General features: G+C 48.0%; 1 protein-coding gene across 9 annotated transcripts in view; it reads left to right on the top strand.

Annotated features, from left to right (window-relative positions):
• Positions 1–17,669, top strand: part of MED12 (mediator complex subunit 12) — a 54,046-nt gene extending 36,377 nt beyond the window's left edge. For 4 of the 9 annotated variants that reach the window (XM_080990038.1, XM_080990034.1, XM_080990037.1 and 1 more), the window contains 10 exons: positions 926–1,087; positions 1,649–2,023; positions 3,025–3,175; positions 9,856–10,064; positions 10,654–10,734; positions 11,743–11,957; positions 13,138–13,291; positions 15,905–16,048; positions 16,166–16,247; positions 17,484–17,669. In XM_080990038.1, coding sequence (XP_080846164.1) covers positions 926–1,087; positions 1,649–2,023; positions 3,025–3,175; positions 9,856–10,064; positions 10,654–10,734; positions 11,743–11,957; positions 13,138–13,291; positions 15,905–16,048; positions 16,166–16,247; positions 17,484–17,527 — 1,617 coding nt within the window. In that variant the 3' untranslated portion in view covers positions 17,528–17,669. Of the gene's footprint in view, positions 1–925; positions 1,088–1,648; positions 2,024–3,024; positions 3,176–9,855; positions 10,065–10,653; positions 10,735–11,742; positions 11,958–13,137; positions 13,764–13,833; positions 14,931–15,904; positions 16,049–16,165; positions 16,248–17,483 lie in introns of those variants that run through there. The other 5 variants (XM_080990033.1, XM_080990036.1, XM_080990035.1 and 2 more) reach the window with 3 other exon arrangements.
• Positions 17,670–25,249: the final 7,580 nt, after the last annotated feature.

The raw sequence follows: 25,249 nt of genomic DNA, 5'->3' as shown, positions 1-25,249 counted from the left end.
GCTCCAGAGAAGCGGACACGGAGCAATGGATCCAAACTACAAGAAAGAAGATTACGCCTAAACATTAGGAAGAACTTCCTGACAGTAAGAGCTGTTCGACAGTGGAATTTGCTGCCAAGGAGTGTGATGGAGTCTCCTTCTTTGGAGGTCTTTAAGCAGAGGCTTGACAACCATATGTCAGGAGTGCTCTGATGGTGTTTCCTGCTTGGCAGGGGGTTGGACTCGATGGCCCTTGTGGTCTCTTCCAACTCTATGATTCTATGATTCTAGGTGAGCTGTTGCTCTGTCCCAGCTCCTGCCAACCTAGCACACCAGTGCAAGTAGATAAATAGGTACTGCTGCGGCAGGAAGGCAAACAGCATTTCCGTGCGCTCTGATTTCCGTCATGGTGTCCTGTTGCACCAGAAGCAGTTTAGTCCTGCTGGCCACATGACCTGGAAAACTGCCTGTAGACAAACACCGACTCCCTTGGCCTGAAAGCGAGATGAACGCCGCAGCCCCATAGTCGCCTTTGACTGGACTTAACCGTCCAGGGGTCCTTTACTTTCATGTTCACCTCATTGTTCCACCTCTGACCCTGCCCACCACTAGCATGTTCTCCAGGAGGGGAGAAAAAGTTCCTCATCCTTTGTATGATGTAAAGCAAGGGAATTTCCCCATGACATGATGCAGAGCAAGCTTGGATGCTTATTTTTGCACAGCTTAGTTTCGGCTTCAGGGCCATGCACCCCACCACTTTCCTTGGAAAGGCAGGCAGACAGTCCCATCTTACAGAGTAAGTAGCGTTTTGGCCCAAGCCATAGTGTAGTGGGATGTGATGATTTTGATGTGTAGCAGGGATGACCGAAGTGCAAAGGGGCTCCAGGAGGAGCTCCTGCAGGCCAGGCCTCTCAACAGCCCTCTCTGTGGCTTCCTTTCTCTGCAGAAGGAGCTGGGTGACCGCCAGTCTGACAGCCTGGAGAAGGTGCGGCAGCTGCTGCCCCTGCCCAAGCAGACTCGGGACGTGATCACCTGCGAGCCTCAGGGCTCCCTCATTGACACCAAAGGCAACAAGATCGCTGGCTTTGACTCCATTTTCAAGAAGGAGGCAAGTAGCTTCCCTGACCACCAGCCCTGGTGTGGTTGCATCTTCTCAGTGTGTAAGGTGGTGTGGGAAAGGGGTGTGTGGGTGTGTGCGTTGCCCCACCCACAGCTTCATTGGTGGAGTGCCCTCCCCTTGCAAGCACAGCACGCTGTTTCGTTTTGGTGACTAGTCAATACAAACTTGCATATTCAGGTATTATAATTTCTTTCTTGGGCAACCTCTGTGTTGTTTCCCACCACCATCCAATTCCTCTCTGAAATTGTTGTACTGTGTTTGGTCTAATGTGTTTTATTTTGTACCCCACCTGGGGATCCTGTTACTGATAAGGAATGAGTTTAAATATTTTTTTTTTAAAAAAGATGAAATGGACAGCAGCTGCAAGATGGTGTCCCAGGTATCTGTGCTGTTGATTGTATGCACAGGTAAAGGAATCACTTTCCAATGCCTTGTGAGAGCAAGGAGAAGGTAGCATCTCTCCTCTGGCCCTGTGAACCTGGACCAAGGAGGATGAGTCCCTGCTGCTGTTGGCTGGCTTTCCATTTTCTTCCTTCCCTCCCTCCCCAGGGCCTGCAGGTGTCCACCAAGCAGAAAATCTCCCCCTGGGACCTCTTTGAAGGTGTGAAGCACTCTGCCCCACTCTCCTGGGGCTGGTTCGGGACGGTGAGGGTGGACCGCAAGGTGTCCCGCTTCGAGGAGCAGCAGAGGCTGCTGCTGTACCACACGCACTTAAAGCCGAAGCCCCGGAGCTACTACCTGGAGCCCCTGCCGCTGCCTCCCGAAGAGGAGGAGCCCCCCACGCCAGTCGCCCTGGAGCCGGAGAAGAAGGCTGTTGAGCCGACCAAGGTGGAGAAAACCAGTGCAAATCCTACCAACTCTGCCACTGAGCCCAAAAAGAAGACCAAGACAAAAAAGAGGCCCCCACCCGCCAACAAGAACGAGGTAAAAGGGCGTTGCAGTTTTTCCTGGGGTGCCAAGCAGTTCCCAGCCACTTAAGAACTGAATATGAGCCTGGCTGCTGGATCAGGCCACAGGGGGCCCAACAGCATCCTGTTCTGACAGTGGCCACCCAGGTTGTTATATAGTTTATGCAGTATATATGCACCTGATATGTGCGGCCAACCTATTCCTGCAACTGTGATGTTTTTAAACGGGCAGGCGCTGTGGGTTAAACCACAGAGCCTAGGACTTGCCGATCAGAATGTTGGCGGTTCTAATCCTCACGATGGGGTGAGCTCCCGTTGTTCTGTCCCTGCTCCTGCCAACCTAGCAGTTCGAAAGCATGCCAAAAAGTGCAAGTAGATAAATAGGTACCGCTCCAGCGGGAAGGTAAGCAGTGTTTCCGTGTACTGCTCTGGTTCGCCAGAAGCGGCTTAGTCATGCTGGCCACATGACCCAGAAGCTGTACGCCGGCTCCCTCGGCCAATAAAGCGAGATGAGCGCCGCAACCCCAGAGTTGGCCACGACTGGACCTAATGGTCAGGGGTCCCTTTACCTTTACCTTTAATGCTGAGTAGTACATTTGTGTGTGTTGTCCTGTCCTGGGACTTGCTGGTGAAGGGCAGATAACTAGTGGTAGTGCTACTGCTAATAATAATTACAATTTTTTGTAGGCTACCCTGGGACCTACTGGTGAAGGGTGGGTCATTGGTACCACTCCTGCTACTGCTACTACTATTAATTGCTAATGTTAGAATTCTTACTAATTACAAATGCTACTAATAACGTTGCTACTGCTGCCATTGCTGTTATCGGATGGGGTGGTATCTTAGGAAAGCAAGCTCCCAGTTTCTTAAGAGTTCCCGCCGCCGCCGCCGCCCAGTGGGGCAAAAGAAGCATTCCCCAGCAGCGTGCTATACTCTCTCTTGCTCTTTTCTCTGTTGTTGCCAATCTTGGCTTGCCCTGCTGTGTGTGTTGCTTTTTCACAGCCTTTTCCCCTGCAGGACTACATGATGAGCACAGGCCGAGGGGTCTCCTATGGAAGTGGCATGCCCACCGACCTCCTACACCATCAGACGGGGAACCCCATGTCACGGCTGGCCTACGGGCAGTCTCCAATGGGCCTCTATGCCCAGAACCAGCCTCTGCCAGCAGGTGAGCCAAGATTTGTGGGTGGGGTGGGGGGCTCCAGCCCATTCCAGATGCTGCCTTGGAAAGGGAGGTATTCTGCACCTATCCTTTGGTGGCACAGAGCCTGATGGGGAGCCCAGGATATGTAGAACTGTTGGGTTTTAAATCTGGACCCATATTGTACATGCTGCAGTTGTGACTTTTGTGTTCCAAACACTGGTGCCTTTGGGAATACTTGATAGGTTCACACTCGGTTTGGGCGATGTAGCCTTGCAGGAATGTGCATGCTCCTTGGGTGGCATTTAATGCTACTCCAACGCAGGGCAGACACACTCAAGTCTAACTTTGGTTCATTAATTTCAATGGGTATGTTTCAAAGTTGAACATTGTTGAATACCACCCACAATGTGTAAAGTGCAGACAGGCATGCATACACTGACGCACCCATATAAATGTGTATTTTGTGGCTTCCAGTCCCCAGAGTGCTGGTCTGGTTTTTTCACTCCTGCTGCCTGCTATGCTATTCACAACCCTTTTAATTGCTGTTTATTATTTCACTGTTGGTTTGGGGTCTTTTTCGGGGGGGAGGTGATCACTTTAGCACCCACATGAAGCCAATACTGGGTGGCTTGTCCCAAAGGGCCAACCAGCAACCTTGCCTACAAACCCAGAGCTCCAACCCCTCCTCCCAAGCAGGCATTCTTCCGAATCCTGCAGAGCTTAAAAAAGTTTTCAGACAATCCAAACCACAAGGTCAGGGCAGAATTGGGGAAGTGGTGGAAGTGGTTTGCCTGCTGCCTTCTGAGTACACACTTTGAGGGTTAGCAGCAAAGTTTTGTGGAATAATGAGATTAAAATCTGTGCCAGATTCTGAGACTCTGCATTTTGGCATCTAGCTAAGCTGTGTGTGAGAGATAAACCTTTGCAAGGGTCCAGGATTTTTTTCTTCAGGGGACACTCAGCAGTTAGCAACGAATTGGAATAGTCACCATCATGTACTTCACACATCCAGCAGAACAGAGGCCAGGAACCTCCAGCTCAGGAGTTGAATGCAACCCTAAATGTCTCTTTATCAGCTCCTCTGAAATCTCCCCAAGCAGCATTCATTACTGGTGCACCTTTGCACCACAAGTGTTTTTGCCTGCCTGAGCTGAGTCACAGAATCTTAGAATCGAAGAACGGTGGAGTTGGAATGCCAAGGGTCCTCTAGTCCACCCCCTGCAATGCAGGAATCGTGCCCACAGCAGTCCCTGGGAGGGCTCAAACCACCTTGAACTTTGATCTTGCTTGCCAGGATGGAGGATATAAAGGGAACGTGGGAGGGAACTGGCCTAACTGTGCTCCATCCACTTTTGCCTCTGACCCCACCCACCAATCCATGTGGTCCTTGGAAAGTTGCCCAGAAGGGAATGCGGCCCTTGGCCGAAAGCTACACCTGCCACAGTGTTTCAGTAGGTGCAGCCGCATCAAGAATAATCAGAGAACCCTACAGATTCAGGTAAACCAGATCAGCACCTTGGAGAGCTCCCAGTGAATCTGGCCTGTCTGGGTTTTCTTAAATAGGCAGCACAGAGAGATGCTGCCACAGCAGGAGGTAGGAGACACCTGCCGGCAAGTGAGTCTTCTTCCACGGTCATCCCCACCTTCTGGGAATTGTGGGGTGTACGAATTAGAACTGTAGAGTTGGAAGGGACTCCGTGGAGCATCTTTTTTTTTTTTTAATAAGATATTTATTAAGATTTTCAAAATATTACAACATAGAAAAAGAAAAAAGAAAAATATAAAAGAAAAATACAAAATAAAAGTAGTTAAAAACAATTCAGTCTTTCAATCACTTATCTTTCATTTGCTTATTTCCTGGACCTCCTCACGCCTCCCTTTTCTGTATTCCAATTCAGTTTGTTAGTTCAGCAAATCCCTCCCCTCTTTGTTAATCCTAATCTTCAATCTTAAAATATTATAACCTTAGATTTTTGCCTGATAATAATCCATTTTTTCATATTCCTTATAACATTACAGCTAAAAACCACTTAATTTCTATCCAACATCATTCTAACATTCATTAATTTTACAATATTTCTGTAAATAGTCTTTGAACTTTTTCCAATCTTCTTCCACCGACTCTTCTCCCTGGTCTCGGATTCTGCCAGTCATTTCTGCCAATTCCATGTAGTCTATCACCTTCATCTGCCATTCTTCCAAGGTGGGTAGATCTTGTGTCTTCCAATACTTTGCGATTAGTATTCTTGCTGCTGTTGTGGCATACATAAAGAAAGTTCTATCCTTCTTTGACACCAATTGGCCGACTATGCCCAGGAGAAAGGCCTCTGGTTTCTTCAAGAAGGTATATTTAAATACCTTTTTCAATTCATAATAGATCATCTCCCAGAAAGCCTTAATCCTTGGGCACATCCACCAAAGATGAAAGAATGTACCTTCTGTTTCTTTACATTTCCAGCATTTATTATCGGGCAAATGATAGATTTTTGCAAGCTTGACTGGGGTCATGTACCACCTGTATATCATTTTCATAATATTCTCTCTTATGGCATTACTTGCCGTAAACTTCATACCTGTGGTCCATAACTGTTCCCAGTCAGCAAACATAATATTATATCCAACATCTTGTGCCCATTTAATCATAGCAGATTTCACCGTTTCATCCTGAGTATTCCATTTCAACAGCAAGTTATACATTCTTGACAAATTCTTAGTTTTGGGTTCTAACAGTTCTGTTTCTAGTTTTGATTTTTCCACCTGGAAGCCAATTTTCTTATCCAAATTGTATGCCTCTATTATCTGATAATAATGAAGCCAATCTCGCACTTTGTTTTTTAATTTCTCGAAACTCTGCAATTTCAATTTGTCTCCTTCTTGTTCCAAAATTTCCCAATATTTCGGCCATTTGGCCTCCATATTGAGCCTTTTCTGAGCCTTTGCTTCCATCGGTGACAACCACCTTGGGGTTTTGTTTTCAAGTAAGTCCTTATATCTTATTCAGACATTTAACAATGCTTTCCTGACAATATGGTTTTTAAATGCTTTATGTGCTTTAACCTTGTCATACCACAAATATGCATGCCACCCAAAAACATTGTTGAAACCTTCTAGGTCCAAAATGTCTGTGTTCTCAAGAAGCAGCCATTCTTTCAACCAGCAGAATGCTGCTGATTCATAATAAAGTTTGGGGTCTGGCAGGGCAAATCCGCCTCTGTCCTTTGCATCAGTTAATATTTTAAATTTTATTCTGGGCTTCTTGCCCTGCTAGACAAATCTAGAGATGTCTCTCTGCCACTTCTTGAAACAGTCCATTTTGTCTAAGATTTGCAATGATTAAAACAAAAATAACATTCTTGGCAATACATTCATCTTTATAACAGCAATTCGGCCTAACAAGGAAAGCTTCAAGTTTGACCATGTCTCTAAATCCTTTTTCACTTCTGACCAACATTTCTCATAATTGTCTTTAAATAGGTTTAAATTCTTAGCAGTCATATTAACCCCCAAGTATTTTACTTTCTTAACCAATGTTAAACCTGTCTCCTTCTGAAACCTCTCTTTTTCAATCGGTGTTAGATTTTTCTCAAGCACCTTAGTTTTTAACTTGTTCAACTTAAATCCTGCCACATGACCAAATTCCTGAATCAATTCTAATACTCTTTTAGTACTAGATTCTGGCTCCTGTAACGTCAATACCAAATCATCTGCAAAAGCTTTCAATTTGTACTGCTTAGCTCCGACCTGTATACCTTTAATCAAACGGTCCCTTCTAATCATATTTAGCAAAACCTCCAGGACCGAAATAAACAACAATGGGGAAATTGGGCAGCCTTGTCGTGTCCCTTTCTCTATCTTAAATTCCTCTGTCACCACATTGTTAACTATTAGTTTGGCCTTTTGTTCTGAGTAAATTGCACTTATACCATTTTCAAACCCTTGACCAACCCCCATCCCCTGAAGGTTTTTCTTCATGAAACTCCAAGAAATATTGTCGAAGGCTTTCTCCGCATCTACAAAAATTAAAACAACTTTAGTATTAATATTCACTTGTAACATCTCCAAAATGTTAATTATATTCCTCGTATTGTCAAACAAGTGTCTACCCGGGAGAAAGCCAGCTTGGTCTTTGTGTATCTCCTCCACTAATACTTTTTTTAACCTTTTAGCCAAAATTTCTGCAAAAATTTTATAATCCACATTAAGCAGGGATATGGGGCGGTAGTTCTTAAGTTGTGTCTTTTCAGACTCATTTTTCGGTATTAGAGTAATATAAGCTTCCTTCCACGACTCTGGCGCTTTTTCCCCCTCCAAAATTTCGTTGCAGACCTCCTTTAATGGTTGAATTATCCAATCCTTCAAGGACCTATAATATTTTGAGGTTAAACCATCTGGCCCTGGAGATTTGCCCAACTGCATGTTCTGAATGGCACCTTCCACCTCCTGTTCTGTTATTTTATAGTTCAACATTAACTTATTTACTTGGGAGATTTTTTGAAGTCCATTTGTTTTTAAAAATTTGTCTAAATCACACTCTTTCTGTGGCCCTTGTGTATATAGTTGTTCAAAGTACCTCTGGAAGCATTTTCTAATTTCCACTGGATTCTGGATGTTCTTTCCTTCCACTTCCAAGTTGGTAATGGTATTAAGTTTTTGTCTTTTTTTCATTTGCCAAGCTAGCAGTTTTCCACATTTATTAGCTGATTCAAATGTCCTTTGTTTCATCTGTTTAATTTTCCATTCTATTTCCTGATTCATCATCTTCATATATTGAACTTGGTGTAACTTTATTTCTCTCAGAATCTCTTTTGATTTTGGTTTCGCTCTCAGTTTCTTCTCCCCCTCTTTTATTTTTTCCAAAATTTTATCTTTTTTCGCATTTTGAGTTCTCTTCTTTATTGCATTCTGTTGAATTAGAAACCCTCTCATAACTGCTTTACTTGCGTCCCAGATTACTCTTTTTCGATGCTAGTATTCATATTTATCTCAAAGTAGTCTCTCAAGGTTTTTTGGGCCTTCTTGACAACTTCTTGATCTCTAAACAAGGAGGAGGAGCCGGTAGGTGTTAATTTCATCTCCATTTTCACCGCATTATGATTGGAGCAGGTTTTAGGGCAAATTTCCACTTTTCGAGTCTTAGGTGCCAGTCCTCTAGTAATCAAAATTTGGTCAATTCTTGTCCATGTCATTTTGGCTTCAGAAAAGAAAGTTCCCTCCCTAGCCAAGGGATTCTTTATTCTCCAAATGTCAATCAAATCCATATTGTCAGTCATTTCAAAAAAGGTTTTTGGTAGTCTGCCATCTTTAGTAACTACCTGTCTCTGCGACTTGTCCATATTTGTAGATACCACTCCATTCATATCTCCCATCATGATAATGTTGTAGGGACCCCGTGGAGCATCTAGTCCAACCTCCTACAGTGCAGGAATCCCAACTAAAGCATCCCTGGCTAGATAGCCATCTGTTGTTGTTGTTTAGTCGTTTAGTTGTGTCCGACTCTTCGTGACCCCATGGACCAGAGCACGCCAGGCACTGCCTCCTGCAGTTTGGTCAAACTCATGCTCGTAGCTTCGAGAACACTGTCCAACCATCTCATCCTCTGTCGTCCCCTTCTCCTTGTGCCCTCCATCTTTCCCAACATCAGGGTCTTTTCCAGGGAGTCTTCTCTTCTCATGAGGTGGCCAAAGTATTGGAGCCTCAGCTTCACGATCTTCCAGTGAGCACGCAGGGCTGATTTCTTTCAGAATGGATACGTTTGATCTTCTTGCATTCCATGGGACTCTCAAGAGTCTCCTCCAGCACCATAATTCAAAAGCATCAATTCTTTGGCAATCAGCCTTCTTTATGGTCCAGCTTTCACTTCCATACATCACTACTGGGAAAACCATAGCTTTAACTATACGAACCTTTGTTGCAAAGGGGATGTCTCTGCTTTTTAAGATGCTGTCTAGGTTTGTCATTGTTTTTCTCCCAAGAAGCAGGTGTCTTTTAATTTTGTGACTGCTGTCACCATCTGCAGTGATCATGGAGCCCAAGAAAGTAAAATCTCTCACTGCCTCCATTTCTTCCCCTTCTATTTGCCAGGAGGTGATGGGACCAGTGGCCATGATCTTCGTTTTTTTGATGTTGAGCTTCAGACCATATTTTGTGCTCTCCTCTTTCACCCTCATTAAAAGGTTCTTTAATTCCTCCTCACTTTCTGCCATCAAGGTTGTGTCATCTGCATATCTGGCGTTGTTGATATTTCTTCCGGCAATCTTACCCTCTGCTTAAAAACATCTAAGGGCCACTGGTTCAGGTCTTACCCTTCAGAAGAGAAGAAAACAAGCTTGCTCCCTCTGTCACGTGGGACAGTCATTTAAGTATTTGCAGATGACCTCTCAGTCTCTTCTTTCCCAGGCTAAAACTTCCCAACTACCTCAACCGTTCCTCATAAGGCTTGGTTTCCATACCCTTGATCATCTTGGTCATCATTGCATTCTTCATCTGCAGAGTTGAGGAGAAGGCCGTGTGGCTTTTCCTTCCAAGATCTGGGTGTGGGGGCTAAGGCTGCATGCTCTAGCTCAAACAGTGAAAAGGAAGCATCCTCCCTTGGCGGGTGGCACCCTGAACCTCATCGATGTCTTCCTCTATGCCTTATGAGAACCCAGGTCCAGGAGGGGAGTGGTCATGTCCTTAACGTTACCCATCTTCCTCCCTCGCTTCAGGTGGACCACGGTTAGATACCTCTTACCGGCCGATGCGCATGCCAATGGGAACGCGGGTTCCAAGCCGCCCTCCCTACACTGGGGTCTTGCCCACGAGCATGGGGGGCATGATGGGAATCGACCCTTCCTACAAGTCGTCCATCTACAGACAGCAGCAGCCACCTGGTCCTCAGGGGCAGCTCCTTCGGCAGCAGCTGCAAGCCAAGCTGGTAAGGATCCTGCCCTCAGCCACCCTACCCCACCCCAGCCCAACCCATGAACTAGAGTGACGGGGAGAGGGATCAAGAACACTGTGTTCCACACCTTTCACTCTCCCCTTCCTTTCAGCTAGCTCTGCCATTTAGACCAAAGGATCAGGGCTTAAGTGTTGGTGCCTCGGTGATCCTGCAGTCCAGGTTGGGTGTGGGGTGGGTCCTTGCATCCAGGAAGGAGTGCCATTTGCAGGTATACCGCCTCTGATACTGGTAGAAGTACACAGCTGAAATGGTCAGTAGTTGGCCACCGATAGCCTTAACCTCCATGAATTATTCTTAACTTATTTCCGAAGCTGGCAGAATTTGTGGCCATCTCTACTTCTTCAGGCTGTCTTTATCTCAAATACACAACTTGAGCCTGGTTGTTTGAGTGCAGCTGGCAGAGGCCTTCGACAGAGTCTCAGACCGCTTTCCCCCAAATTCTGGCACACTGCCGCACCCCACAGCCTCCACCCAAAGCAGGCTATGGGCTTTTCCTTCCCTGCCTTGCGGGAGGTTCCCTGGGGCCACCTTTGCTAGCCACACCTCTCTGCTGCTTTTCCAGCAGAGCCAAGGAATGTTGGGGCAACCACCCGTGCGCCAGATGGCTCCTGCCCCGGCCTATGGATCTGTGCAGCCGTCACAGGTAAGATGGGGCTGGGCAGGTAGAGGGCCTGTGCGTGGGGTCTGCCCCACAGTTCCCACTGGGACTCTTGCCCGGAACCTTTGCTTGATGCACTTTGATCATCTGTATCAAAGGGGGAGTAGGAATGGGATTACTTCAGATCCATGGGAAGGAAAGGGAGACAAAGGAGGGATCAGGTTGGGGGAGGCAAGGGGATAGGAAATGGAAATAGTAAGTTCACCATGCCCACGTCTGTGCCTCTCACATCCCACCCCTATTTTGCCCTCATGTCTTTGATGGCAGAACAGTCCTCCTGATGGTATGCTCTGCCAGCGTATTTGTCAGGAGGTCAGCATCTCTAGTGCTCTGCTGGCATAGTGAGCAAATCCCACAGCCCCTCATCCGGCAGATTTCAAACACGACACCACACCTTTTTAGATATTACTCTGTTGTTATTCAACAAAATCTGTGTACCACTTAAACTGTAAACAAAACGTCCAAGTGCTTTGCAAAGGATATAAAGTGTACATTGAGATTGTCTGCTAAAAAACCAAAATTGCTGTTATAAGTTTACATTGCAAGATAAAGCTGCAGATTAAAGCACAGGTCAGCTTTACAGGTCTGGGTAAGTTTCCCTAAGCAACAAATTTTTAGCAGGCACAGAAAGGAACACAGCGAAGGGGCCTGTGTGGTGTCAATGGGCAAGGAGTTCCAGAGTGTAAGAGCTCCCACACTAAAAGACTAGTTTTTTTACAAGTGCAGAACGAACATTATGTGGCACTTGTAGAGTTGACAGTTCTGCTGATCAAAACAGTTGAGTGGGCATTTGTGAGTGAAGGTGACCTTTCAAGTAAACTGACACTAAAGGGGGTTGAGGACTTTATATCATAATAGCTGGCAAGCAACTCTTTCTTGTCTCCTGTTTCCGTCAGCCATCTTGTTTATTAGTTTAGTTTAGGTCCTGTCCTTCCTCATGAAGGAGCCCAGCCCCTCTGATTTTAACAAAGCGCGCAACTTTGTTCCTTACAGGGCTACACCCCCTACGTCTCCCACGTTGGTCTCCAGCCTCACCCCTCTCAGTCGAGCGCCATGGTGCCCCCCACCTACTCCAGCCAGACCTATCAAAACACGCACCCTGGCTCCAACCCTGCCTTTGTCGACCCCGTCAGGCCGATGCAGAGACCCAGCGGCTATGTCCACCAGCAGGCACCTGGCTACGGACACGCCCTGAATGCGGCCCAGAGGTACTTCCAGGGACCAGGCACCAGGTCTGCAAGCAGGGGTGGTGGGTGAGGGACTGCTTGGCTGAATTTTGAACCATTCACCAAAGGCAATGGAGCATGGGTGGGGAACCCCCAACTTGTTGGTCTAATTAGAGCGGGCACGGGGTCCCAGCTTGGCAAACGAGGCTGTTTCTTCCTCTGGCCATACCTGATGCCATGTGCAATGGTAGGTAAGGACACTTGGGAAGAACAGCCAAAAAGTGGGGAGGTTAACGTGAGCTCCGGGCTATTCCTTTCCATGCAGGGCTTGCCGACAGTGAGCCCTGCTGAGATCAGATGATCCTTGCTGAAAGCAAGCCCCTTTGAAGCTGCCACCTGGTGTCACAGCACATTTTTGATGCGTTTTATTGTTTCTGACTATTTTTGTTACATTCACAATTACGTGAGCCGCCTTGGGCTTGGTTTCAACTAGGGCTGGGCAATATATTGATATATCCTCCAAAACCAGTTTGAAGTCCATATCATGATATTGGTTTCATAATTTTTGACCTGGCATTATATTGCAAATCATGGTGTGTGTGTGTGTGTGCGCGCACGCATGTGCTATGCAAAAATCATGATGCAAGAAAAACCGTGAAGCCAGCCCATGCCTCTACATAGCTCCATCCTTATTTCAGACATTGGTGATCTATCATCATATCACAATGCTTAGCTGGTGATATATCATGATGTTGAAAGCCAGATATCGCCCAGCCCTTGTTTCAACCATGGAAAGGTGGTGTACAAATAAAATGATGTGTGTGTGTGATGAGGTCAGGCTCCACCTGCCTGCCAAAATGGGCTAGGGCAGATGTGGGGAACCTTTGGCCCTCCAGATGTTCTGCAGCTGCAACTCCCAAAAGCAAGCATGGCCAAGTGGCCAGAGGTAGTGGGAGCAGTCAATGAGCAATGTCAGAGAGCCTGAGGTTCCCCACACCTGGCCTAGCAGGAGAAGGAGGTGGAGGAAGTGAGGATCTAGCCTGCCCTCCGGGAGAGATTTCTGTTGGCGTGGAATAACACGGAGATTTCCTGAAGAAGAACTTATAGCGCTGCTAACCACCAAGAGCCGCAGGGAGTTCTTTCCAAGCCAACTGGGGCATCCTTTCTTTTTGGTTGCTACAAGGCACACTGCCACGTTCTCCTTCCCTTTTTCTGGTTGCAGGTTTCCTCATCAGTCAATGCAGCAAGCTGCCATGATAAGTGGGTTAAACCACATGAGTGCTCAGGGCGTCCCATCAGGGATCCGACCCAGCCAGCTCCTGCCAGACCAGCAGCAGCAGTACCTGCGGCAGCAGCAGCAGCAGCAGATGCTGAGGGTAAGCATTAGGACAGAGCTGCCACCAACCTGCGTTGCATGTTCCTCTTGCCCAACTTGGCTCCCTCTCTTTTTTCTGCTCAGTTCTTCCTTTCAGATGCCCCACCAGCCATTGGGCGTGCCATTTTAATATTTTGATTTATTTACTATGAATTAGTAAATTTGTAGCTCAGTGTTAGAAACTGAGATATGAAAGCTAGGAACTAAATGGCACCTTAAACCTAAGTTATGGCCACAACAACAACAATAATTTATCATTTCTACCCCGCCCATCTGGCTGGGTTTCCCCAACCACTCTGGGCAGCTTTTAACAGAACATTAAAAAGAGAATAAAACTTCAAATTAAAACATTAAAAACTTCCCTAAACAGGGCTGCCTTCAGATGTCTGAATGGAATATCTAGGCACACTTTTTTATAACAAAGCTGAAAATTAATGAACTGCAGCTAAAATGTCATGTTCATTTTTCACATGGTCTAGTCCTTCCCCTGCCCACCCCCCTAATATTATTAAGAGGGTCTCTTCTCCAGTCTTCAGAGAGTAGCCAGAAGTGGGGAGGCAGAAAAAGATGCTCCTTTCCTTCCACTCTGCAGTTTTAATCTGAAATCATGGGCACAGTCATTGCTTTTTTTCTGGGGGAGCACAGGGCTAAATGTCTAGCATACCGCTAAACATTTTGTGAAACTAATGAGAGAAGAAACTAAAGTTTTTATTTTTTTTAGTTTTTTTCTGTAGCACGGTGAATTACTACCCCCAATGGCGGCCTCATTTCCTGTCATGGTGTTTCCTGAGTCTCAGATGGAATGAGAGTACCCCTAAACATTTTTTTAGGAAAAAAGCACTGGGCACAGTACTGCAGCCAGAGCTCAGAAGCAGCTCACACCAATGAAATGCCCTGTCGCAAAATGCGCCTAGAACAATGGGAATTTTAAACAATGATCTGTTTTGCATGTGGAGGGTCCCAAGTTCTTTCCCCAGTGACATCTCCAGATGGAGAAATACCCCCACTCCTGAAATCCTGGGGAGCTGGGTCCCTTATTGAAAACAAATGGCATTTTCCACCAAAATTATACGTAATAATGTTCATCTGTCGAAAACTTGATTCCTGTTCACTATAAGAACGATTCTGAATTTAAATCGTGACTGGACTGCTCTGTAGCCGTATAGAGAAACACGCACCCATGATCTTTTTCCTTGCTTTTCTCCCTATTGTTACTCGAGAAATTACATCTTGATTTCATTTTATTTTGCATGTGTTTGATATTTCATCTTGTTTTATTTTTGTATTCCTGAAGGAGGAGTAAAGACTGGTTAGCTTGTGCTCACAAAGAAACTGCCAAAGTGGGGATCCTCCCTCGGTGTGTCATGTGACCCCAACTGCTTTCTTCGTGTTCCTTCCTTTCTTCACATTCTTTAAAAAAAACAAGTGCCTCGCTGTCCTCGTTCTTGTCTTATCTTCAAGACCTTGTGAAGTAATGGGGCCTGGTTGGTGTCAGAAGAAAGTTTTCAAGCTGAGTGGAAACCTTGAGGTGGCTTTTTTCACAACACAAGCTGGTGTTTTGCACAATAGGGTCTGGATGTGGTTGCCCCATTAACTCCTCACAATGGTTGGGTACACACCATACATTTAAAGCACCCGCCCCCCGAAAAAGAAGAATCATGGGAGCTGTAGTTCGTTAAGAGTGCTGGGCATTATATCTCTGTGAAGGGCAAACTACAGTTCCAAGGATTCTTGGTGTGCATGTGCTTTAAATGTGCAGTAAATATATGATGCGTGGGCAACTCAACTCGCCTTACCTTCCTTCCTCCCAGACATCTTCCTCGGAGCTCCCCAAGGGTTGTGCTGCAGACAAGGTGAGAGGATGGGCGGATTGGGAAGTAATAGGTCTTCAGTAAAACCTGAGAACAGCCTTGGCAGATCATCCGTGACCAGCCAACCAGATGGCTGTGGAAGAGCCATCCTCTGCTGTTTGTCCTGCACCTCTGGTACAATGCTTTTGCATCTGGAGGCTCCATTAAGCTTCTGTGGCAAGCAACCGTGGATGAGCCAAACATCCGTGTGGGTTTTTAAAATTTCTCTTCAAAGACACCTATGCTAGCCGACATCACCACTAGTGGAAGGATGGATGAATTTTGGCTAAGCCTCGTTGTAGAAACCTGTGCTGGTCCCTTCACTGCTCCCAGCCTAGCTGAGTCCACGCATTAGAACAGGGGTGGAGAATTTGTAGCCTTCACAGATGGTATGGGAACAAAAGTTCCCCTCATCTAGGGCTACTGGCCTTGTTGTTTGGGGCTGGAAGGCAATAGGTTCCCCCAGATTATGAGAACGAAACACATCTCCTACCTTGCTGTGCAAAACATTGGACCATGAAAAAGAGCTCTTCTGGATCAGGGCAGAGGCCCACCTAGCCCAGCATCCTGTTCTCACAGGGACCAAACAGATTACCATGGGAAGACCCAGAAGCAGGACCTGGGTGCAGCATCCAGCCTCTCCACTTCCGGCAGCTGGTATTCAGAGGCAGCCACTGCCCCTGTGGAAGAAGGAACACAGCCGATATGATGTTTCCAGCCTTGTTAACAGGCTGTACTTCTTTCCCTTTCTACCTCCTCCCGTGCAGCAACAGCAGCAGCAGCCACAGCAGCAGCAACCGCAGCCCCCACCTCAGCAGTCCCAGCAACAGCCCCAGGTCCCCACCGTCCCCCAGGCCCAGGCCCAAGGGCAGCCTCCCGGTCTGGGGATCCCTCCTCAGCAGCCTCTGGTGAGTATGCCCTGCCCCTTCAGCTCCCCAGGGCAGCTGCCTCTCCCTCTTTCCCACCCAGCCTCTAACATCTGTTCTTTCTCTCACTCCCTCTCTCCCTGTCTCTTTTCTGTGCAGTTCCAGCGACAAGGCCTCCAGCAGACTCAGCAGCAGCAGCAGACGGCAGCTTTGGTTCGGCAGCTCCAGCAACAGCTTTCCAGTAAGGCCCAGGTCCCTTCTCCCCCAGTCCCCTGGGCACAGCCCCCTCCTCCACACTAGTGGAGAATGCAGGGAAGGCGAATGAGGCATGAGAGTACAGCAGGGTCCTCCTGGCCAACAGCGAAGTGGCGCTCAAGATGCTCTGTGGAGAAGAAAGTGCAGGAGACAGTGAAAGCCCTCTCTTCAAAGATCATAGGAAATGTGATCTCTTACACAAATACCCTCCAGCAAGGCCCCTCTTCTCCCTCTGTGATAGGAGGCAGGACCCTGTCCCTAGTCAGCCACCCCTGCCTTGCTTCTCTTCCCCAAGTGAGCAGCAGCAGCCATGCATGGCGCCTTGGCGCATGAGAACAAGATCGGCTTTGAACGCAGCAGGGAGCTAAGAGTCCCAAGATGTAAGAGTGTCAAGCCCCAGCTTGGAAAGAGTCTCTTGGTGGAGGGTTGTTTTTCTCACCCCTTGCCCTGTCCCTCATCTAGCTTGCAGCTTTTTGCAAGGCTGGTTTCAGTCCAGGCTCCCAGGAGGGAGCTGCCCTTGTTTCCCTGTGTGAAAGAGACCTTCCCCTAGCTTGTGAGGGTTGAGCAAGGGAAGCGTGCGAAGCAGCTGTGATCTGACCTACTGAATACATAAGACTTTTGCAAAAAGAAGTTTCTGCAGGGCGAAGTGGGGGGTGGGGTGGCAGAGAGGAGGGCAGCCCAAGATTCCTTTCTTGAGCGCTCCGTATTGTGGGCTGTGGAATGGTTTCACACTTTCGTGCATGCCCATGTGCCGGGGAAGAGCCATGCATTGCAGGGAGGGAGGTGGGTGCTGCTGCTTCAGCTTGACTGGAGCATTGAGAGCTGTGGGTGAGGGTGCATTACACACACACACACACACACACACACACACACACACACCCCTGGGAGAAGGAGGATGTGGAGCAAAGTGATCACTCATGCCTCAGAGGAACTGGCAATTCCTTAAAAGCCTCACCTGTTTGGTTTTGCCAGAGATGCCCAGCAGATGTAGCCCAGCAATGGTGTTTGGAATGCTTCTTTCAGGAGTTTCCTTGATGCTGAGACATGCTCAGGTGGCTCCCACTTCCCTCAAGTCCAGCCACGCTTCTGCCCCAAAGAAAGCCAAGCAATGTGGAGCACAGCACCAGGGCCAAACCTCCTGTTTCTCCTGTTCTTGCCCACCCATCTCTCTTGCCTGCAAGCTCATCCGTAGATTCTAACTCTTGTGTTTTGGTCCAAACAGATACGCAGACCCAGCAGAACAGCAACCCCTTTGTACGGTACTGAGGCCCAGCAAAGAGAAAGGCCTTGCAGTGGACTTGAGGGGGGCTCTGTCTGCTTGGGGCCACCAACGGCTTGCCCCCCACCCCACCGCCCTCTGGGGTGCCTGCTCTGCAGCAGCGGCAGCACCCTGCCACCCGGGGCAGAGAGAAGGTTAATAATGCCGAACGAGTGTTTTTGATCTCCCCTTTCTACCAGTGATTTGGAATCCCGTGTGATTGCTAGAGTCTCCCCGCCTTTAATTTCAGGTTTAATAAGTTTTTTGGTATTTTTGTTAAAATAATGACGAAAATGAATTGTAAGATTTTCTACTTTATTTATACCGGATGAAACCCTGTATCACAGATGTTCTGAAACAAATACAGAGAGCGTACTTTCCAGAAGGCGATGTGTGTCGTGTGTCCGTAGTGGGTGGGCAAGGCTTTGAGGCATCTCCCTCCTGCCTTTCCTCAGCGCCTGGATATCCGCCAGCAATCCGAAAAGGCGGCTGGCGCCACCATGCCTCAGCGGGGGCTGAAGCGGCATTTTGGTGTTACACGCCCTCCCCTGTCCTCAATCTGCTCCAGACACGCAGAGGCAGCCTGCCGCAACTTTTAATTACACAAACGAAAGGCATGCTTACACATTTGCATAACTTGATGCAGGTTTGAGAATTTAACTTTGTGCTTAAAGGGAACTTCTGACATTCTTTTTGAGGCAGTCGGACGTGGGTAGCGAATGTCATCATTTGTTTTGTTTAAAGCAGTTTGTTTGTTTGTTTTGTTTGTTTGTTTGTTTGTTTGTTTGTATATCCCACCTTTTTCTCTAAGGAGCTCAAGGTGGCACAAATGGTTCTATCCCTCTTGTTTAATCCCCACCCCAACCTGGTGCCCAAGGTCACTCAATGAAATCTTTGTGGCCAAGTGGGGATTTGAGCCCTGGCCCCCCAGGTCCCTAGTTTGATGCTCTAACCACTAGACCACCTCTGGCTCTCTCTTATTGTATATTAGAGACCTCCCTAGCTGTTCCCTCAGCAAAATACATATCTGTCAAAGTGGGGAAAGGAATGGGTGAGCTGTGGCTATACTCTTGATTTATAAGGCAACGCCAGAGCATTGGCTGCCCTGTGCTTCCCCTCCTGGGCCCACGTTCTGTTGCTAGTAACTGAAAATACAGAATGACTTGTGAGACACACTGACTGGGCACATGAGTTAACTGAGCAAGAGGAACGGGGTAAACTCAGATCTCTCCTTTCTGTAAGGCTTCCGGCCCACTTCCTGGTAGCACACTTGTAGGTGCGTTTGCAGTGGAGGGAGTATGGGTGCTTCACACATGTAATGTTACCCAGAGGTCAGGGGGCACCATACTTTTTAGACCAGGGCTTTTGGATTTTTGAATGAGGGCTGGGCGTCTTCTCTCTCCCCTGTTCCCCTGTTCCCTTCTTCCCGCTGGAAGAAGAGGTGGGAAGGAGTGCCGCTCTTGCAGTTTCATTCTTTAGCTCTATGTACTTTCCAAGGGAGAAAAGGGTACCCATCTCTTGCCCAAGGGAGGGGGGGGGACTTAGAGGCTCCTGCGGATGGGGAAGCACTGGGAACCCCCGCTGTGCATGGAAACTTTTTGACTGAAGATCAAGGTAGAAATTCTTTAAACAAGGTGCTTGTTCACTCCCTGGCACTTGCCACAGCCCACAGCTATTGCTTGAGTGAGAGGAAGGTTTGCAGGGCTTCTTGATCTAATGGCTTTGAAATCACTGGTGCCTGGGTATATCAGTCTACATGCAGCATTGGGGTGGGGAGGCTGTGTTAACTCCAGGTCAGTATGTTTCCTGGAGGGTTCAGTTGCCCCCTACTTGCAATGCTCTCCCCCCCACCCGAACTCCAAGTATTGTGCAGCTTTGAGTTGCAGAGCTGCCCTCTGTGCAAACCATGTGTGAGCTGGCTGGGCCCACAAAACCCGATCAGAGCTGAAAGAGACAGACTTCTCTGCTAATGAGGGGGGACAGCTCTGGGCAGAGCTGCTTCCTGTGCATTTCCCAACCTGTCCTGTTCAATCAGCTTCCAGGTCTGGGAGCAGCCACCTCTGCTGGGCTGCTGCACACCAGCCTCTTCCCCAGAGCCTTCTCTGGGCTAGATGAGCCCCCTGCACCCTTTCGCAATGGGGCCGAGTGTGGCCACTTGTGCATGGCCCCAAGAGAGGACATGGGTCTGCATATGCTACTACTTATATTTGGAGAGAAAAGCAAATGTATATATAATCACTACAATTTCAAGAAAACAGGGCAAGTATGCCCATACAACATTTTTTTGGGCAGAAAACAGTGTTTTGTGCTGCTCACCTTGGAGCAATTGAAATCCAGAGGCCCTTTTATGAAGCTCCCTTTGGAGGAAAGCTTCTGGAGACTGTAGCAGTGCCTTTGTGATACTTTTATGTGTAAGCATACAGGTTGAGCAGACTTTGAAAGGACACAGAAGCAAGCACACAATCAGGCTGGCCTGCTTCCAAAGAAACCTCCACCCTGTCTTTGGCTATCCGGCCACATCTAAAACTTGGTGTTTAGAGCTCCCATACACAAGGTATATTTGTTGCTGAACAGCCCTAAAGCTGGCAGGGATCATGGAGTCTAGCAGTGGGTGGCAAGTACCCTATTCCACTGGGGTTAGTGACCTCCTGCCTTTGTGACACGAGATGTTTTAAGCAGAGCAGAGCCAAGGGCCAAAACATTCAGGAGGTGCCTGGAAAGGGGCACTGCTCAGTCAAAAGGGAAAGGCTCCAAATCTGGTCCTGAGGCTGGGCAACAGGTCTTGCAAATGTACTAATGTTCAGGTTGAGTGGGCTTTGCAAGGGCATGGAAAAAGCCAACGCAAGCCCCACCCACCCCAATGTCTGTGTTTCTTCTGCCATCGTTATCAGACTCTTAACAGATCAATCAGAACAACCAGAGTCTTGGCGCACCTGCAGGGCAACTTCACCTGTTGGATGGCAGGCTGAGTTCCATGTGACCCACACCGATCCAAGCAAACTTCTGTTTGGAGGCAGACACACACAGAGAGAGCCCATGGTCTGTCTGCCTTTCCTTGCAGCACTTTGGTCCCTGCTTTCATCTGTAACTGGAGTGTATCAAACCCGCCCCCGCCCCACTATAAAGCTTTAATCGGGGCTAACAAAGCCAGAGATGCTAATCTGGATTTCAGCAACACAGATGAACTAATCAGGATTCAGCTACAACCCACCAGAGCTAATCTAGGCTAATGATCCCAGGCCAACTAATCTAGATCAGCTAACAGCTCTTTGGCTGGTCCAGCAGCAGCTGCCAAAAAATCTGCCATCGGCGTCTGGCTTTTTTTGAGTTTGTGCAGATCCTTCACAAGGGCTTTGCTGAGCTGAGGTTTCCAGGAGCTGGGTGTCCTCTCCCAGCTTTCACCAGCTGCTCCGGACTACAAATCCCATCAGCTTCAGCCAGCACAAATGGGAGTCACTTTCCAAAGCAGCTGGAGGGCAGTGCCAGGCTGAGCTTCCCAGCCCAGGGCCTAATTTGGTGCTGTTGCTTGATGCTATTTATTATTATTATTATTATTATTATTATTATTATTATTATTATTAAAATTGATATAGTACCCTTCATCAAAAGACCACAGCATGGATGGAGGACTTGACCTGGCATGTGTAGCAGAGATTTGGTTGGATGAAGCAGATGGGCCTGTCCTAGCTGCTGCTTGTCCACCAGGTTTCTCTTACGCACAGCAACCCAGGTCATGTGGGCGGGGAGGGGGGGTTGCAGTGATTATTAGAAAGTCTCTAGCTTGCATCAGGCATCCTATTGGGAAGACCCAGTTCCCTGAGTGTATGTTCTGGAAGTTGGGCAATAGGGGCAGTGCAGGATTCCTTTTGGTGTACCAACCTCCCTGCTGCACCAAGGATTCCCTGCCTGAGCCGCTTCAGGTCATGGCGGATGTTCTCCTGGAGACACCTAGTTTGGTTGTCCTAGGGGACCTTAATACCCATTTTGACACGACCTTACAAAGGGGCCGCTCGGGACTTTGTGGAGAGCATGGCCTCCATGGGGCTGTCCCTGAATAAGTTTGTCCCAACTCATAGTCGCGGACATGCCTTAGACCTGGTGTTCACCTCTAGTGACGTGGGTGATCTGACAGTAAGTAAAAGTGAAACAAAAGAAGTGCCATGGTCAGATCACTTCCTGGTGCAACTGGACTTCTCTGTGACCCTTCCCCTCTGCAGGGAAGTGGGACCAATTTGGATGGTCCGCCCCTGCCACTTAATGGATCCAAATGGTTTCCAGAGAGTCGTAGGGGATGCTTTATCCCATGTTGATGGCCTTTCAGCTGATTCCCTGGTGGCCCACTGGAATGTGGAGTTAACCAGGGCTATCAACTGTCTGGCTCCGAAGCGCCCTCTCCGATTGCATGGAGCCCGGAGAACCCCGTGGTTTTCCGTGGATCTGAGGGCAATGAAACAATCACTGAGACGGCTAGAGTGCCGGTAGCAGAAAACTCATTCTGAATCAGACCGGACACAGGTTAGAGCTCAACATCGAGCCTACCAAGTGACGATAGCGACGGCGAAGAAGACTTTCTTCACTGCCTCTACTGCATCTGCAGAAAATAGTAGCAGGAGACTCTTTCAGGTGGTTTACAATTTAACCATTGGGGATTTGTAAAGACCCCAAAATCTCCTGCAACGATTTTGCAAAGTTTTTTGCAGATAAAGTCACTCAGATTCGGAAGGAGGCAGACACCACCGTGGGAGCAGGACCAGGGCAGGAGAGTGCTAGAGCCCTGTCTGGTCGAGTTGCATAGAATCAATTTCAATCTGTTACTCCTGAGAATGTGGACAGGCTGCTTGGATGCGTGAAACTTCTCTCCCAGTCTCTTACTCTGAGAAATCTTCACTTCCCTGTCTTTCACTCAGGGTTCTTCCACCATCTATGCCACTTTGATGTGGCTGTGGTCCGTGGCCCCCAGTGACATCCCAGAAAGACAGTGAGAGGTCAGGCTCTTGGCGTTGGAAGTCCTGCCTCTTAATTCCACATGTGTGATGGAATTTTTCCCATTTACTGAAGTGGGTGAGGGGAAGCACTGCACATGTTCAAGTGCACTCCCTTTCATTGCAATTCATGAGGGCCAAGGCTGGGCCATGGAAATAGCTTCTGGAGGAGCTCAGGTCTGCCTACGTCAAGACACGTCTTCACCAGAGATGGGGAACCTGTGCCCTCCAGGTGTTGTTGGATTCCATCTCCCATAAACCCCAGCCAGCATGACGCAGTAGGCAGGGATGATGGGAGTTATAGTCCAGGAACGTATAGGGGACCACAGATTCCCCATTCCTGATCTCCACCAAAATACAATTCAGGGAAACAGTTTGGATGTCTTTAGTCAAGTGATCCCAGCCACATAAAAGAGGGTATCTGAGTTGCAGACTACATGTTCTTTGCCACTGCAATTGCATGCTCAGTTACAACCTGTCTCCTATGCAAAGCTGAAATGGCACATAAGATTATGCAAAGTGTAGAGAAAAGTGGGTGGAAGTTTATTTATGTTTATTTACTACATTTACATAGTGCCTTTTCCTTCAAGGTGGGGTGTATGGTTCTCCCTTCCTCATGAGGTAGGTTAAGCTGAGAGATGGTGACTGGCCCAAGATCCCCCAGTGAGCAACCCTGGTCTCCCAGGTCTCAGGCCCACACACTAACCACTATGCCACACAATACTAGAACTGTATGAATCTATCCAATGAAGCTGAAGATTCAGGATGGACGAAAGGAAGTACAGTGGACGCTCAGGTTGTGAACGTGATCCATGCGGGAGGCATGTTTGCAACCCACAGCGTTCGCAACCTGTGACCCACGTGTCTGTGCATGTGCAGGTTGCAATTTGGTGCTTCTGCGCATGCGCAAAGCACGATTTAGCATTTCTGTGCATGTGCAAGTGCCGAAACCCGGAAGTAACCATTCCAGTACTTCCAGGTTCGGCGTGATGTGCAACCCGAAATTGTGCAACCCAACGCATCTGTAACCCGAGGTATGACTGTATGTTTATTTGCTCAGCACGTAGTTAAACTACGCAGTTCACCAAGTTATTCCTGATGGCCACCAACAAGGGGAGCTTTAAAGGAGGGTTAGAGAAATCCATGGAGCATAAAAGTATCAGTGGCTACTAGCCACAATGAATCATAGAATTGTAGAGTTGGAAGGGACACTGAGGACCATCTAGTCCAACCCCCTGCAATGCAGGAATATGCAGCTGTCCCATAAGGGGATTGAACCTGCAGACTTGGTGTTAGCAGCACCATGCTGATGGCTACGCTTCTCTAGTGTTGGAGGTGATTAGAGGACTGTTGGTTTCAGATCTTGCTTGCAAGCTTCCCACAGTCTTCTAGTTGGCCACTGTGAGAACAGACTAAGCTGGATGGGCCTGTGACCTGATCCAGCAGGTTGTTCTTATGTTAAAGTAAGGCCTTTGTTTGGACATAGGGCTTCTTAGGATGTGGGACAAAGACGGGGCACCAGGAACTCTTTGCCGGGAGGGGCAGCTGAAGACTGACATCAGCCCCAGTCCTCAACTAGGGACCGCATATTCAGTATGTGTGCCGAATTCTTAAACTAGCCCACTGCATTTTGCTTTTTGCATGTCCAGATCCCAGTTTGTTATGACGTGACAAACATAGGGTAAAGGATGAGTACCTATGCCAAGACAAGTCAAGATCTGAGTACAAGGCAAAACACTCAGTGCAGAAGGAAGCTATGCTATTTCCAGTTGCTCAAGCAAGCCTCCTCTCTCCCCTGCTGTGGATACCCACTTCCCCCTGCCAATGCACCATCAGCCTTGCTGGAAGCCTACTTGCTTTATAGCAGACCACACCTGCAACATCATATGTGGTAGCCAAATGTCCTTTCTTTCTGAGATTGCAGAGCTGCGGTACCTACTTGCACTCCAACTACAAAAACATTTCCCCTTGTCCCAGCTTGGGGGCCTGATGTTGGGCCAAGGCTTTCCTGACCCGTACAGGGGCCATGGCCCTCTGTCCTGACAGACACACCAAGGCCAGGCCTCTGGCAGCTTAGCTGTCAGGGTGGGCTGGTACCCTGTCCGTTAGCACCAGCCAGCTTCTATGTTAAGCTGGACTGACAGATCCCAGCCTCTTTTCTCTTGACTCCCATCTTCTCCAAGTTGCTGCTAAACACTACTTCTGCCAGAGCCAGCGGGGATGAGCAGTCTGCTTGCATGCCACTGTCAGAGCTGTCTCCTTGCCCTTCTGGGTGCCTGTTCATCCCAGTTGCTACTCTCAGTAATAGACAGGCTGGGGCTCTAGAGTGGCATATGCTGCCAGACTCTGGGCATTGCTGCTGTCATGATCCAGCTAAACGACCATCTGGGTTATAGGGCAGAGCCCATGAGCTAGTGGCATAGATGATCCAGGATGTTTGGAGTGGAGAGTTCAACTCAGGAGCATCTGAAGACTATGTTTCTCCCCACATCCTAATTGTGTGCGGGTGTGGGAGCTCTTGTACCTCTCAGTGGTTGGTAAGAATATATTTGCTAGGAGACTTGCAAACCTGATAAGGAAAGCTTTAAACTAATAAGGAAAGCTTTAAACTAAACCCTGAGGCTGTGGTGCAGGCACCAAGTACTGGAGATAATCACTTCATTGATGTACAAGAGACTGTGGCACAAGAACCTGCAAAAGGATGGGGGGGGACCATAAAGTAATGAGGGGGAATGACTCGTCGTTTCA

The sequence above is a fragment of the Podarcis pityusensis genome (assembly GCF_964106645.2).
Source record: "Podarcis pityusensis genome assembly, chromosome: Z".
In the NCBI taxonomy this organism is placed as follows: Eukaryota; Metazoa; Chordata; class Lepidosauria; order Squamata; family Lacertidae; genus Podarcis; species Podarcis pityusensis.
Note: the sequence above shows the minus strand (reverse complement) of the source record. Positions and strands in the feature narration are given on the sequence as shown.